Here is a 15705-nt window from a genome sequence, read left to right as displayed (position 1 = left end):
CCAGTGAATGTCCTCCTTGTTTCTCTGGGGATGAGCAGCACAGAAACCCAGAATTCAGTCTTCATGTGGCCAAGGAAATCTCTGTGCAGCCCTGCGGGTGTTTCAGTCTCGTCCAGGGCAGCGATGATCTTTGGGATTTGGCTCAGGACATCCAGTTTCCAGGGCATGGAGTTTATGGTGCCGGGGAGCTGTCTTTCCCAGCAAAATAAAAATGTTTGATTGTACTCAGCAGAGCTGAGCCACTGCTGTTGTTCAGTACAGTTCATGGTCAGGCCTCTCTCCATGTTTGCCTATAAATTAACGTGTTGGTACAGAACGCAAGTGCTCGGCTCCAGGAGGCTGCATGCTCCTCACAAAATATTTCAGACCCTGTTTCCCTTCGAGAATTTACTTCAAAGGATTTTTTTTCTTTCTCGCTAATGCTGCTGTACGGTGTTGTGAAGTCACTGTTTTCATCTCTCACTGAATTTTTGAGCAGAAAGCACAGTGAATATGTGAGTAAGTTATGAGTCTGAGTGAGAGTCCTCTTGATCAACACCAACAGATTGTTTAATTAAAAAAAAAGGCATCTTGATGTTATTTTACCAGTGCTGCAGATTTTTTGCACAAAAATGAGTCTTTTTTTCTCCCTTTAATTTCTCAGAATCTCAGGAAAGCCTAGAGAAGTCTGAGAAGCGGCGGGAAAGATGGGAACAGAAACAATACAGGAAGAGAAGAATAAAGCAGCGTTCCATCAGCAAAGAGAAGTGGGTGGAAACGCTGGTGGTGGCAGACACCAAGATGATAGAATACCATGGCAGTGAGAACATCGAGAAGTACGTGCTGACTGTGATGAACATGGTGAGTCCTAATTTTCTCAGCTGCAGAGCTGCCAGGTCCCTGGAGATGCAGCTGATGAGACATACTGGGCTTGCCACAGCTCATTCCTGATGAGACCTCAGCAAATCTCTCACCAAACAGGCTGTTCCCACCCTCACGTTTGCTCTGCTGCATTGTTCAGTCCTCCATCTGCTTCAGGAGGGTGGTTTGCTGTGAGCGAGCCCTAGGCCAAAGTCTTGGTGCAGATGGGAGCAGCTCTCAGCCTGCCTTGGTTTCACTTTCTGCGTGGGGCTCAAGGCTGTTCCCTTTCCTTTCTCACCGAGGGTGGTTAACGTGGCCTGCCAGGCAGATACTGCAAGAGCAGGACTGCTCCTCCCATACCTACTGCTTCAGGACAGAGAGGGGGCAGATGCTGCCCGTGGCCACATCATCACCACCACTGCTCTCTCTGGTCAGGCAAGCAGGCTGCTTGGGTGGGGAGGTGCAGCTGAAGTTGAAACCACTCTGAAGCCTGTGCTGGGGCCACCCACAGCCCCCTGCTTGATAAGGAGGCCACCTCACAGGAAAAGACCTGTATGGATGTGAGAGTTCTGGCTCAGGCTTCCTTGATCTCAGTGCTGGCAGTGCCAATAAGAGACACCCACAAAGGGAGCGCTGCGGGGCAGCTGCCATCGTGTTTTTCATCTCAGTTCCAAATGCTGCAGAGCCGGTGCCAGCCTGCCAGCGATGGCTGAGTGCACTAGTCTGGTTGGCAGAAATGTGAATGGCTTTCCTGGGAAGGTGCCACTGAGGGCAGCCGAGGGAAGGAGTAGAGCATAGATCTAGATTGTAGCTGAGCTGTTTTCCTGGCACTAAACCATAGGAGTATTTAGAGGTAAAACTTACAGGCAGGTTTTGAAAGCTAACTACTACTTGCATTGAAATTCCTCGGGTTTTCATTCTGCTCCTTAAACTCAGACTTTTCTGGAGGCATTGACTCCTAACGAGGTGGTATGGTGTGTTAATGAACTGACCTTGGACATCTGGAGTACCACTCTTAATGTTGCCTGGAGTCACAGAATCAGACTGGTTTAAGGTGAGAAGGGACCTCTGGAGGTGACCTGGCCCAGCCCCTGCTCATGCCAGGCCACCTTGAGCAGGACCACATCCAGGGTCATGTGTGAAGTCTCCTGGTGGTCTTGAAAATCCAGGGAGGTTTTGCTAAAGCCATAAGACAGGCAGATAAGTCAATGTGAGTTGGTATAATCTGTTTGCTCTCCAGCTGTTGTGGTAGCATCTGTTTGCATTTCAGAAGAGGTGTAGTTGATGGCTGTAAGAGAGGGTGGGATTGGGTAGAGGACCTCAGGGTAGCATCCTGGATTTCCCGGTGTTGGTGAAGACACTGGCAGAGCGCTGGCTTTGAGGCGTTCAACACGTCTGTTAGGGAGTGAAAGTGGAGGTGGTCCCCCAGGCATTTCTGGTTGAGTTTCAGTGTGCTACATAGATTATATCAGTTTCCATTGTATTATGAATGCTTTAATCTGGGTCTACATCTGGTCTTATCTTTTAGTTTTGGGAATTCCCCAACATGTTGAGATGTTGTCGACAACCTTCAGTAGCTTCCCCTTAAGCTCATGTTGCCTTGCAAATGTACTTACCAGGAGAACTGTCACGGGGCAAGATGTTTGTTTTGGGCTTTATTTAGTTGACTTTTGTGCTTTGCAGGTGGCGGGGCTGTTCCACCACGCCAGCATTGGGAACCCCATCAACATTGCTATAGTGCGACTCATCCTGCTGGAGAATGAAGAGGTGAAAAGAAAACAAAATGACTCACACTTCCATTCTGGTAGCAAATTGGGATACACAGAGAGCTGGCCATGAAAGCCTGTAAACTCTCTCATACACATTTTCCATGGATGGATTGTGTGAGATTAACACAGATTCCCATGCTTTACTTCCTAGTCTTCTGCATGGGCTGCAGGTCTGGTAAAGTTGGGAGGGTTATATGTCAGAGGAGCTGCGGATCATGATTCTTAGAACAATTTGTAATTTAGCCACTGTGGTAGTTGGAAGTACCTTTCCTTTCGTCCTGTGACTGATGGGATGGTACCCGGTACCACTGGCACTCAGCCTGTGGCAGCATCCCTTCAGACATGGGGCAGGCGAGGCTCCAGGTTGGAGCTGCAAGGAATGGCCCGGCAGAGGCTGAGCAGCTGACGCTCGCGGCGTCCCAGGAGCATTGCCTGCTGGTAGCACCAGCGGAAGCTGGGAGTTGGTGGTTGTTTGTGTTTCCCAGCTGCAGCAGTCGCTGCTCAGTCTGGCTGTGCAGCTGCATCCTTCTCTAAAGCACATCGCCCTGGATGGAGTATTTTCCTGCAGCGTTTCTTAACCCCTGATATCAGATGACTTCATGGTTCAGTTGAATCATTGATGGAAACAAACGACTATATTCTCATCCAGCCTACGGCTTCCAAAACGCAGAGCAATTCCATCTAGATGGCAGTTACTCCTGATCTTACTCTGATGGGACAGAGATCAGATCCTCTGCACTGCATCCTAAAAACCAAACAGATCCAGTAACGGTATGACAACTGACTTTTAATTGTGTTGGCAGGAGGATCTGAAAATCTCCCACCATGCAGACAACACCTTGAAAAGCTTTTGCAAATGGCAGAAGAGCATTAATGTGAAAGGAGATTCCCATCCCTTGCATCATGATGTTGCAGTCCTGCTCACAAGGTATCGTGTCCTGGTTTTATGCTGTAGGTTTTACTCCACCACCTAGAAACTCCTCCTGTGGCAGCAGGCAGGTGGGACACAGGCAGCTAGCTGCGTATTTTAGTGGAAGCTGTTTAAATCTCACTCTCTGTACCTCAGCCCTGTTTGGAAGCCTGCATATTCAATATATAACTTGAAATCTGAAAGTGGTCTGGCTCTAGTGGCTGGAACTGATGTCAGACCTCAGTTTTAAACCTGGAAACTGCTCTGAGTTTACCAGTAGTTGGAGTTTCCAAACCAGATTTTCACTGTGGCCCTATTGGGAAGCCCTAGAATGGGTGTGTCCTTGCAGCAGATGTACACAGGATTAGCTCTCCATTTTCTCTTGTAGATGAATTCCAGGATTTGTAAAGGAGGCTCAGAGCAGGCCCTCACCTCCCGTGTAGCTGGGTGGAATTCTTGTCTCTGGCCAAATTTATATACCTTGCAGTCAGAATGTGGTTTGATGGTTTCATGGTGCAGCAGCTTGAATGTTGGCAGTATCGTGGTTGTTTGTGCAGTGATTCACAACCCACAACAGTTTTATCTTCCTTAGAAAATTTGCTTTGTAGTAGAAATAAGGCACTTAAGGGCACGTACTTTAATGGAGTTGTTCTTCCTGGGTGGCTGGAGCTCCCCTGCCCTAGACCACAACACCACTGCAATGTACTTCCCCAAGAAATGTAGTAATTGCTTAATTATTCCCAGCATCAACTTTATTTATACAATAGAATAAACGTAGCCAGTCTGGCTTGCAGTTTCCATTAATCAGGCTTTCTAATAAGCTGGGGATATTGAAAGAGTAAAGGGGAAAGGAAGAGTCATAAATCTTTCTGTGTGGAAAGACATTTGGATGTCTCCATTCTTGCTTCTGTTTGGCCAGTGTTTGCTGGCCTTAGAGGCTTCCTGTTAGGCTGGGACCACGGGGCAGGAGGGGCTTGCTTTGAGGCAGCTGTCCTCACTCAGTTTCACATCACCCTTTGGATCTTACTGTCTTCAACCCTCTTTTTACTGTGTGTGTTGTTTTCAATCGCCCAAGGAAGGACATCTGCGCAGCAATGAACAGACCCTGTGAGACCCTGGGTCTGTCCCACGTGGCGGGGATGTGCCAGCCCCACAGGAGCTGCAACATCAATGAGGACACAGGGCTGCCCCTGGCCTTCACTGTGGCCCACGAGCTTGGACACAGGTACCCTGCCTTCCTTCTCCTTTCTGACCCCGTCCTCTGTATGGCTTAGTCAGGACCTGACAAGGGACAGATAAGAGGTGGAAGGACGTTGCTGAGAGTTCCCTGAATCTCAGGGAATGTACCCTGAGAAGCTGTTTCAGAGTTCGGCTTTTGGTTGAGCTGGATTCAAGGAACCCTTCACAAATGACACGTTTGTGTACCCATGTTGCTGATACTAAAAGCTGTTGAGGAGAGGATTGTTCACTGAGAGGTTTTAAAATAGAGTCTATGTATGGCATCAGAGACAGGATTTTTCTGATCTTGATTTCAGCTGAACTTGAGAAAATCATTTGTACAACATAGTCTGTATCTTTCTACAGTAAAAGTCTGTAACCAGCCAGTTTAATTAAACTGATTTTGTTCAATATTCTCATTACTTTGTTATTGGCTGAGTTGCCAGTAAGAGAGCTGAAGTAAAACTCCAGCATAAAGTTTGTACAATGGGAAAAATTTCATGTAATGATTACACATTAAGTTTTGAATTCATAGATCTTTTCAGTTAAATGCTAACCTCCATGCTCTCTGTATGAAGCACAGTCCATTGGCTTTGTCACTTCAAAGTAGTGACAAAAAGTCATTTGTTTACTCCAGGGCAAGGAGACATAAGCTCGTGGGGCTGTTCCCCTGCTGGCTTATGTTCCCTGCACGTAGTGTTGCAGCCACAGGGACTGGACAGAGCCCTGAGCACAGCCATGTTTCTCAGCTTACTGAGTGGCCTCTTGTTTGCCACTGCTGGGCATGGGAGCTCACCAAGGGCATGGGGTTCTCTTACCTGTGGAGCAACAGAATCCCACCTGAGCCCTTGCAAGATGCATGCTGAGAGGATGTCTGGCTCTCCTTGTCCGTAACATATGGGACAAAGCTTGTGACAGCATCTGTGGTCCCACTGGAATTTCCCAGATAGCTAAGTGCTCCCTGTTAATTAATGTGTCTCCATAAAGTTGCAAATGCTTGTAGTGTCTGGTATAGTGTGTCAGAAAGCAGAGAAGCTGCGCGGTTGTAGCAGGCGTGTGGCTCACCTCTCCTTTGTGGGACTGTGCTCTTACACAGTTTTGGGATTCAGCATGATGGAAGCAGCAATGACTGTGAGCCAGTTGGGAAAAGACCTTTCATCATGTCTCCACAGCTCCTGTATGACACGTCCCCGCTCACCTGGTCCCGCTGCAGCCGGGAGTACATCACACGGTTCCTCGAGTAAGTCCTTGCTGCTGCTTCTCATTCGTTTGCATCGGTGCTCGGGGCTGAGCTGGCTGCATGAGTTGTGGCTGGGTTGAGCTTTGGGGTCTGCAAAATACTTTCTGGCCTCAGAAGTCACCCTTGACTCGATGGTATTTCTAACTTGCTCAGTTGGCTCGGTCCTTGCTGTATTGGAATGCAAAAGCACCTTTGTGCAGGGTGACACAGTGGTTGTTGTTTGAATAAATAAAGCCAGAGCATTTTTCTTCATTGACTTAGCTGGTGGGATTTCCAAAGCATGGTTGCCCCAGCAGCAGAATGCTGGAGCTGGCTGTGCTCCTTTCTGCCACATTGTCAGCCACGTGTTGCTTGCACCAGCCTAACAGATAAGTGTGCAGTTGGAAGCACATTACTGCGTCCAGGCTGCTGAGCAGAAGGAGCAATTTTCCATAGCACATGGGATTTGTACCTCTTACTGCACCCCTGATCTTGCTTTCCACTCCTCCTAGCAGCAAGGTTCTGCCTGGGGCAAACGTGATGTTTGCCTAGAGATGGGAGGCACCATGTGAGGAGATGACATCAAGCCACATTCTTTCATGCATTTGTTTATTTTTAGTGCCCTGTGGCTGTTGTTATTAAATTCTTAGGAACGTGGCCCAAGACTTACATTTGTCAGCCAGTCTCTAGCACCAGAGGGATGTTTTCCTTTCTTGCCACGAGAAGATTAGGAAACAGTGAGAGCATCTTTAAGAAACAGCAATAGAAAAGCTCTGGCTACAGCCAGTGTGTTTGTGAGGGGCTGGGAGCTGCATATTAGGAATACTGGGTGGTGCTGAGCTCCCATTTCTAAATTCCAGCCAGTGGCCTAAAACATGGGCTTGGCTCCAGCTAGAGTGAATTACTGTTGATTTGTGGCTTTCAGCGGAATGAGTCTTTCTTGCTCCACGGAGCTCTTGGCCTTTTGTTTTTAACCTTTGTTTTGAGATGTAGCATTTCCTGCTGGCGGTAACCTTGGGCTGCCATTAGCCCAGGGAAGAAGCAGACCATCTGGCTGCCTGTCCAGTGGTGTTTTCATCTCTTTGCTCCACTCCCAGAAGGGGCAGCTCTTTCTTGAGGAGTGGAGCAGAGTTCAGCAGGCACCTCTCAGCATCTGTGACATCCCAGAGGCGAAGGAGAGGCCTGCTGCGAGCACGGACATGAGTGCATTTTAATACAGTGTTGGCAGGAGAATGGGAAGGAATGAGCCAAAAAATGAGAGCCTCCTGACCTGGGATTGCTAGATGTGCTTGGAACAGACTCATGTCAAAAAAAAACCAACACAACACTCTCAGATTATGGTCATTGTTTTACAAAACAGTGAACACTGGTGAGCGTTTAAGAATCAGAAAATGATTTGTGTCTCTGATGGCAGCACAGCTCCAGTGCTGTGGTCATGCACAGGGCTCTGTGATCTTCGAGGCAGCGGCTTTGGGTGGGAAGAAGCTGAAGGGCCTCTCTTCTCTGCATCCCTCACTTTGATGTGAGCTCTTTTAAGCCTGGCTGGTGGAAGAATTATGTATCTCATAATGCTCTGCAAGGACCATGAATATGCCGTGGTGTGGATAAGCCTGCCTTCATCCCACTGCTGCTGATTGTCATGTTTCCCTTCAGTCTTTCCTTCTCTAGACAAGACAATTCATTTTTCAGCCTGTTTTTGCAGAGCTGAAGGTCTTCCTCCATCACCTTGTCATGGGCTCTTTCTAGCTGACCCCCACCACTTGAAGCCTGGCTGGTCTGCTCCTGCAGCACCCACTACTGCCCCTGCTCAGCCACTAGCACCAGCTCTTCTACAGCAATGCTCTTCTCCAGTCATTCCAACTCCCCTGTTTGTGCAGCTGATTCCTCCCAAGTTTAAATCCTTGCCTTTGTTTTTATTGAATTCAGTCCTGTTTTTTTGGATCCTTCTTCCAGTTCTGCAAGAGCTTTTGGAATTTTAATCCTGCTTGCGAGCGTATTTGCAGATACTCCCAGCCCACTGGCGTATGGGGATCTAATCAACATCCATCTATTCCGTCACGCAGCTCTTTAATGAACAGACTGAAATAGGCAAATGCAAAGCAGACCCCTGTGAATTTTTACTGCTGTGTGGGTCACTGTACATCCCTTCAAAGCCAGATTAAACTCATGCCAACTCTTGCTGGCTCAGTTAAGTTTATTTTGCAAAATCTGGAGACCAGTTGAAGATATCAGTAGGACAGCTGTAAAGTGGTTGATGAAGAAATAGATTTTGAGCATAACTCTAGAGATCTAAACTATCCCATATGGGGACTGCAGAGATCTCCTGTAAACTGAGGCAAGACAAAAAGTGCCTTCAGCAGAACAGAGGGCCCTGGGCATTTTTGGGGTGGTGTCAGGCCCCATATGCTGTTGCCAGAATAGATGATTGTGGGTTAATCCAAAGGAGTAGCACTTCCATTCATGCAGCTAGAGCAGGAGTCCAGTGCTTAAGCTTTGACTTTCCCAGCAAAGATGTAATCATTTCTAATTTTAGACAACATATGCTTCTTAAGTGAATTCTGTCAGTGTGCAAAGAAAATCCACTGGAGTTGCAGTGCAGCGACTTTGCTGTAGGCCTGAAACAGGCTTATAGCTTGAGGCTGGACATGGTACTGCATCCAGCTGCATAATTCACACCTAATTCAGCCCAGCTCAGGCCTGAATCCCCCACAGCAGTCCTCCTCTCCAGGGGGCCAGAGGGAAGGCAGGATGCTCTCACTGCTGGACTTGGAAAGTGAGACTTTCCAGCTCATGGGCTGCTGAAAGCAATGTGTTTACTGATTTTTTTCAATGGGGAAATTGCTTATAAAAACTATATATGTGGTATATTAAGGAGCTGTGCTCCCACTGGCTGTTTCTAGCCAAGCACGGGGCTGGCAGGTGCCTGGAGAGGACCTCTCCAATGCAGGATGTGAGAGGGGTGCTTGCTGTGACTCCCAGCCCCATTCACTGCTGCTCCTGAGCTGGGCTGTTTTGCCAGCTTGGGTTAGGAAGGAATCCTGTTCCACATTAATTTAGACCTGTTCCCAATCACAACAAGCTGCAGTAATCTAATCTGCTCAGAAACCCACGCTGGAGACTTTGCTTTGCTGGAAACGCGTTAGTTTAAATCAACACTGTAAGCTAAACTAGTGACAATTTCTTGTGTGTTTGGGAAGTATCATAGCAAAACCACTCACAGCAGAGCAAGCCAGCCAGGATCATCCATCTTGGCTTCCCAGCAGCCTGGCAGTGGGCCACGGGTTGTCTTGGCTGAGCTTCATGCTCAGTTTTAATATCTCTTTCTAAAAACATGCTGTCCAGCACAGTCTGAGCACTGTTTGTAGCAGCAGATATGAGAGCGAGTGAGTTTTGCTGCTGACATCTACTCTGTTTTTATTAGCAGGGCATTGACACTAGAGCTGAAGTGTCCACAGGGACGTTTTGGGGTTGGCCTGGTGTATGAACGCAAGGACAACATCTGCTTCTCAGCAGTGCAGTGTTTGTTCAGTGAAACCCTTCACCTTGAGTAGTGAAACTGAGGACTGGACCCTGGGCTGAAGGCTTTGCTGATGACTTGATTGCAAAGCTAAAACCCAGGAGATTGGTCCTAGGCAAAGCAACAATTTGGCTGTTCGTCATGGAGTTCCAGGATGTGTTGGAGTGTCAGAGGATAGGTGGGCTGCAGTTGCAGACATCAGATCGCCCAACTCAGAAATTGGATAAGTGCATGCAGAGACCCACATGCTGGAGCAGGTGCAGGGTTTGTTGGAGAGCCACGGTCATGTCAGCTGTAGAATGAAAGTCAGGATTTCGGGATGAAACACTGATGAGATGCTTGGTTCCTCTGGTGGCAGCTGCAGCAGGGTGCATGGGACCTGCCTGCACCGGCCGGGCAGTGACACTGCCTTGTCACCTCTCTTTCAGCCGGGGCTGGGGGCTGTGCCTGGATGACCCCCCTGCTCAGGAGGTGCTGGACTTCCCCCTGGTGCCTCCGGGCGTCCTCTATGATGTGAGCCACCAGTGCCGCCTGCAGTATGGTGCCTACTCCACCTTCTGTGATGACATGGATGTAAGCCAGAGTCCCCCCTCCCAACGTAGCATGGACTCATACAGCTCTGAGGGTTCTTTGGGGGAGTGGGGGCTTTGCATGGGACGATCCTCTCCCTGTGAGTAAAATCTCTACCAGTGGGTTGGCTCTGCAGTAACCGCGTCCTGTGTGGTAAATGTTTCTTCTGCAGAGTGTCTGCAACACACTGTGGTGCACAGTGGGGACTACGTGCCATTCCAAGCTGGATGCTGCTGTTGATGGGACAGCATGTGGGGAGAACAAGGTAAGAGGGAGCAGTCTCATTTGCAGGTGTAGAGATTCTTTATCCTGTATGTAAGAGATGATTTTTGCTGGCGAAGTGCTAAACCTGGCAATTTGCAAACTCCAGCACGTGGACATGGATCACCTTGATGGCCTCACTCCAGCCAAATGGTGGTGAGAGATTGAATTCAGGGAAATCAGGATGTCCCTAAAAAGATGAAACCTGCAGTTTGAATGGAAGCAGAAGCTTGGAGGGTCGTGTCCAGGGGTCTGTTCCCTCACACAAGTCCTCAGACAGCCTTATATACCCGAATTTCTCATTGCACAGAGCTGAACTTGGCTCCATCAGAGCTCAGCTGACCTCCAGTCACCCTGGAGTGAGTGTAGCATGGGTTTGCACAGGGCAATATGAGCGCTGGTCTTTAGTGCTCCCTGAAGGTAGAGCTCTCTAAGTAGGTGTTTATTAGTGCATCTTTATCTTGGTTTCTCTTCTTCTGGCCTGTCCCTTTGCAGTGGTGCTTCAATGGTGAGTGCGTGCCCGTGGGTTACCGTCCTGATGCTATCAATGGCAGCTGGGGGCCCTGGAGCTCATGGGCTGCCTGCTCGAGGAGCTGCGGTGCGGGTGTGCAGAGCGCCGAGAGGCAGTGCAGCAACCCCACGTAAGTGCATGTGTGCTCTCCTGGGTTTGTTCAGCCAGTGTGTGTAGGAGAGGAGCCCAAGGCTTCCTGGTGGCTCCCTAAAGCAGGGGCCATCGCCTGGCATGTCTGGTCCTACCCATGTCTGCACTGGACAGCAGGGGACTGCTGCCATTATGCCGTTATCTTTCTGAACAAGATGCCTTTGAAACACCACAGACGATTCATTTCATGGGGTTATCCAGCTATCTGGGTGATGGCAGGCTCTGGAGGGGCAGAGCTGGCTCCGTCTGCTTCCATGCACAACTGCTGCTGCGCCAGGCAGACAGAGAGCACTGGAATGTGATTTCAACAAAGAGTAAAGACTCCACGCTTGTAGCTGTTACACATATCTGGTGTCTTTTAATGACCAAAAAGAAAAATAGACTTTTTGTGGTTCTGACTCACTCTCATTTTGAAAACACTCACTGCTGCTTATCAACTGTTTTCTCCCTGAGAGTGATTTCTAAGCAAGCTGAATGAGCTGCCATAGTGGGGGACGCTCACTGCTCCCCAACCGAAGAGCAGCATTATCCATGCCGTGACCGCTGTGCTGACCCATCTGTCCTCCAGATGCCTCCCTCCTTGCCCAATTGCTATTGTATTGGATTCACACAAAGGCCCCCAACTCGTCCAAGTGTCACAGTGCCTCGTAACAGGGAGAGAAAGGGGCTTTGTGAGCAATTTTCCAGTGGCAGTCATTTTTCAATGGCTTTAGAAGATTTGAAAACTAAGAGGGAATCTCTCTAATGAGCCCAGATGTTCTTTCTGCCTAACTTCTTTGGGTGCATTGTTTTTAACACATACTATTGAACTGTTTAAAGAATAGCTGTGTAATCTCAGTGCTAGGTCAAGAGCTAGGTTTGTGTTTGACATGAGTTTTGTGACAGAAATGCAATTGTAGTTTATGGAGTGTTCCAAACACAGCTGCAGGCATCTTGGAGAGCAAACATTGTAAAAGCAGCAGAATTTCCCTGGGCAGTTGTTTGCTTTGGCCACGGTAGGTAAATCTTCAGCTTTGCCTTTTGGATGAAGTGAACAAATGTGTGCTCTGGTCCTTCCTCCCTCAGGCGTTTCCTAAGAGAAAGGTGTGTAAATACAACTGTAAAATAATAATTAATTACGCTCCTTGTGCCACTCTAAACTAATCAGGGAAAAAGTTCTCATAAGGTCATGGGGATGTGGGATGCAGAAACTGCAAGTGACCAAAACAACCTGGCAGCAACCTGGTGAAACAGCAAGTGTTAAGAATCAGTGGCAGTATCTTGAGAGTCTGTTGGCATCCAAGAAAAGTCTGTTGTTGCTTTTTAAGTCCCTCTCACTTTATAAACGTTGGAAAGAATGATGTATTTTTAAAACTACTTTCCAAAGTAAGTAAGAATTTATCACCTTGTGTATACAGTGTTTCTGGCTGTTTCTGTCATTTAGGAATCACCAGCATGAAAAATCTAAAGCCTGAAGAAATGTGTTTCCTCTCAAGAGATGCCTTATGAGATTTCTTCATTCTGGGCAAGAATTCATCTTAGACCCATCCACAAGTCCCCCAGTTCTTGCTGGGTTGCATTACGCTGTAGAAACATCCAGGTCATCCAGCACAGGAAGCAAGACTGAGTGGGCCAGAGGGGGTTGTCAGAAGTCCTGGAACTGTGGCCACTTGCCATTTGATCAGGAGCTCTGTCTTGTTGGCCATTCAGCCCTGGCGTCCCTGCTTGGATCACCAACCAAGTCACAATCAGTCTGAGTTGCAGTTCTTCCAGATGAGACCGAGATTAGCTGGGAGGTGGCGAAGAAAGGGAGAGGACATCTGGAAGGTAGTTTGGAGATGTGTTTGAAAAGCACCATCAGAGCATCCCCCCAGCAGAAGCCTTTCAGGTGCTACCTTAAAACAGCTGCATCTCACTCAAAAGAAAAACCAAGTCTGGTAGTGGAAAGCTGGTTCTTGTGCGTAAGAGGTACTTCGCAGGGATGCTTTTGGAGAGAATAAAAGCAGCTGGGCTAGCTAAGCAATGCCTTCCAAGTCATGTGATTTTAGAGTTGAAAGTGATGCTTTAAGGCCCCGGGGAAGGGTCCAGCCCGTTTCATCTCCCAAAGCGGTTGCTTTCACACCGTGGGCAAGCAGAGTAGGAGCAGTGCTTGTTCCATTGCGCAGAGCGTAGGAGTGTCCAGCAGCAAAATGGCTTTGGACACGAACGCTACTTGTCACACCAGTTTTTATAGGTTCATGAACCAGGCCTGTAGAGTTGGCCATAGTTGCAGCATTAAGGAAGCACTGTCAGGAGGGACAAGATGCTAGAGGAGCTGTGGACCTCCAGCACCTTCACAAGAGATCTGCAAAAATGACTGCTTCACATCTTTCTTTTCACTTGGGTTGATCCTTTCTGAAACAAATGGGTGCCCTGGTAGCAACAAATCCAAACCCCCTTCTTGCAGTGCCTTAGCCTGACCACTGCAATGCTGTGCTAATGGCTGAGAGCAAGAAAGCAAATCTGGTCAGAAGCAAACTCAGACTGTGTTAGGCACCTCTCCTTGTCCAGGAGAAGAGAAATGAAAAAAATAAAACAGCAGCTGGACCAAAGCCATCTGTGCTTGGAATTCTGTCATCCTCCACCACCTGGGGAGCTGCTGTCACCATATCTTTGTTGTGCATTGCAGCCATATCTTTGCTGCAATGTCCAAGGCCTTTGTGCAGAGCTTGTGTCCTCTGTCCAGAAGGAAACTGAGGAGCAAGGACGTGGATGATGCTCTCTGTGCATTGCAGAAGTTTGCTCTGTAGGTTAGGGTTTGTTACTATTAGAAGGGAGTTTCCCCACCTAGGCTCTATGTGTTTATTTTCTTTTTTCCCTCCTGCAAACAGGCCAAAGTATGGGGGCAGGTACTGCCTGGGAGAACGGAAACGATTCCGGATCTGCAACATCAAGCCCTGTCCTCCCAACAAGCCGTCCTTCCGCCAGGTCCAGTGCAGCCAGTTCAACCCCATGCTTTACAAGGGGAAGCTTTACAAGTGGACACCGGTGCCTAACAACAGTGAGTGTGCACAGCCTGCAGCCAGGCCTCCCCTCAGCCCTCACAGAGAGCCTGAGACAGATTCTTGCAATGCCTTGATCTTGCTGGAGCTGCCTGTAAAAGTTTTGCCTTCCCTTTCTGCTGCACTTGCAGCGTATTTATGTGTATTTTAAATTATGGCTGGGTTTGCAGGATTAATTTCTGTTGTCGGAGGTGGTTACAAAGAGAGAAGGTGATCCCTGCCTGTGTGAGCCCAGGGCAACACTGCTGCAGAAAAGCAGGCGAATGTAGGCGTGCACACTGCAGCTCCTGGGGTTCAGTTTCTGTCTCTTTGGCTTCCCAGTTAACCCCTGTGAGCTGCACTGCCGGCCGGAGGACGAATACTTTGCAGAAAAGCTGAGGGATGCCGTCATCGATGGGACCCCGTGCTATGAAATGAACTCCAGCCGAGACATGTGCATCAATGGCATCTGCAAGGTACGTCTGCTGATGAGGGCGGGCTGGGAGCGGCCCTGTGTGCCAGCAGCTGCAGGCTGGGGCAGGGGCAGTTGTCAAGGCTCTGCCCGATGTCCTAAACGTATCACCTGATCCATTTTAGTACTGTTTTTGTGTATGGAAATGAGGGAGAGCTCTCAATATTCACAAGATAGATGATGCGGGAGTGTTTAAGCCTCTTGCATGTTTTCAAGGAAGTAGAGAACCAAACTAAGGAAATGCAGGAAGAGCAGTTTCACTTGCAAATGAGGCAAGATAAAAAGATAGGAAGGGAAGGTGGAGAGGGCACTTATCCCAGCCCTGCTGTTCTGGCAGATGCTGCTCTGACCCACAGCCTGCTGCAATGGAGATGTCTCCCCCAACTGTGGCACCCTCTCCCGTTGTTGGGGTTTGTCCTTCCTCCTGGGCTGTTGTTATTTCTTGGAAGCTCTGTATAAATGAGCTGTGGGCCAGGGAGAGCACCTTCCATGCAAAGAACCAGAAGGACCAGGGAGCAGAATGCTCATCTCCCTGCCTCTTCCATGGAGCTCTGAGGGCTGCTGAGTGCTCTGAACAGCACAAAGAGAAGCAAGCAAAAATAATCAGTAATCAAGTTTCCTTGCATCCTCTTGCAGAAGAGCCATTTGTGGAAGCTTCTTCTCTTCCTGGCTGTGCTGCTGGCATTACCAGGTATAGGCCAGTGGCAATTGCTCTGCACAGCAGGAAGCTCTGAGAAGGTCCTGTTTCCTCCTTTAATAGGCTATAAGTTACTTCAGAGGTTGCAGCGCACATGCACAGGCTCAGGGAGCTCAGGTCATGGTTTTTACTTGGCACATAGAAAAGAGATCCAGCAGTTCTCCACAGATGACAGCATATTCCCTAAAAGATGATTGCACACATGAAATGCTTGCTGACTGCAAGCCTGTTGCTGGCTCCGTCACCAGAGTTAAGCCTGGCTTTCAACAAAACATTGCAGTAGCAAAAATAGTGCTCCTTTTCTAGCATGTATATGCAAGTGACTCCTGGATAAGTCCTTGTGGAGCTAAGACTAAAGGTTCCTCATTGGCACAGGACCCAGTGGGACCTCTGGGGAGTTGGCTGCAGCTTTTATTGTACAGTGTCAGATGGAATCGCAGTTTGGTCAAGTGATTTGGCAGCTGCCTGGGTCTGAAGTGTGGAGAGCTCCAGCAGAATTTAGGAAAGGTTTTGGGGAGGTCCTTGCCCCAGACTGGCAGGGCCAAGGACCAAGAGGCTTGCCTGGCTAGGCA

At 48.6% G+C, this 15705-nt stretch overlaps 1 protein-coding gene across 1 annotated transcript in view; it reads left to right on the top strand.

The window, feature by feature from the left end:
* The window catches only part of ADAMTS7 (ADAM metallopeptidase with thrombospondin type 1 motif 7), a 46895-nt gene that overhangs the window by 7038 nt on the left and 24152 nt on the right, over positions 1–15705 (top strand). The window contains exons 4-13 of the mRNA XM_042824216.1: positions 644–840; positions 2524–2607; positions 3413–3537; positions 4595–4744; positions 5834–5977; positions 9902–10046; positions 10216–10308; positions 10800–10945; positions 13815–13984; positions 14307–14440. Coding sequence (XP_042680150.1) covers positions 644–840; positions 2524–2607; positions 3413–3537; positions 4595–4744; positions 5834–5977; positions 9902–10046; positions 10216–10308; positions 10800–10945; positions 13815–13984; positions 14307–14440 — 1388 coding nt within the window. The remainder of the gene's footprint in view (positions 1–643; positions 841–2523; positions 2608–3412; positions 3538–4594; positions 4745–5833; positions 5978–9901; positions 10047–10215; positions 10309–10799; positions 10946–13814; positions 13985–14306; positions 14441–15705) is intronic.

Source organism: Centrocercus urophasianus, unplaced genomic scaffold (assembly GCF_019232065.1).
Source record: "Centrocercus urophasianus isolate 14NV4802_14NV808 unplaced genomic scaffold, USGS_Curo_1.0 seq_23, whole genome shotgun sequence".
NCBI lineage: Eukaryota > Metazoa > Chordata > Aves > Galliformes > Phasianidae > Centrocercus > Centrocercus urophasianus.
The sequence above is the reverse complement of the archived record's forward strand: the minus strand, read 5'-3'. Positions and strand labels throughout refer to the sequence as shown.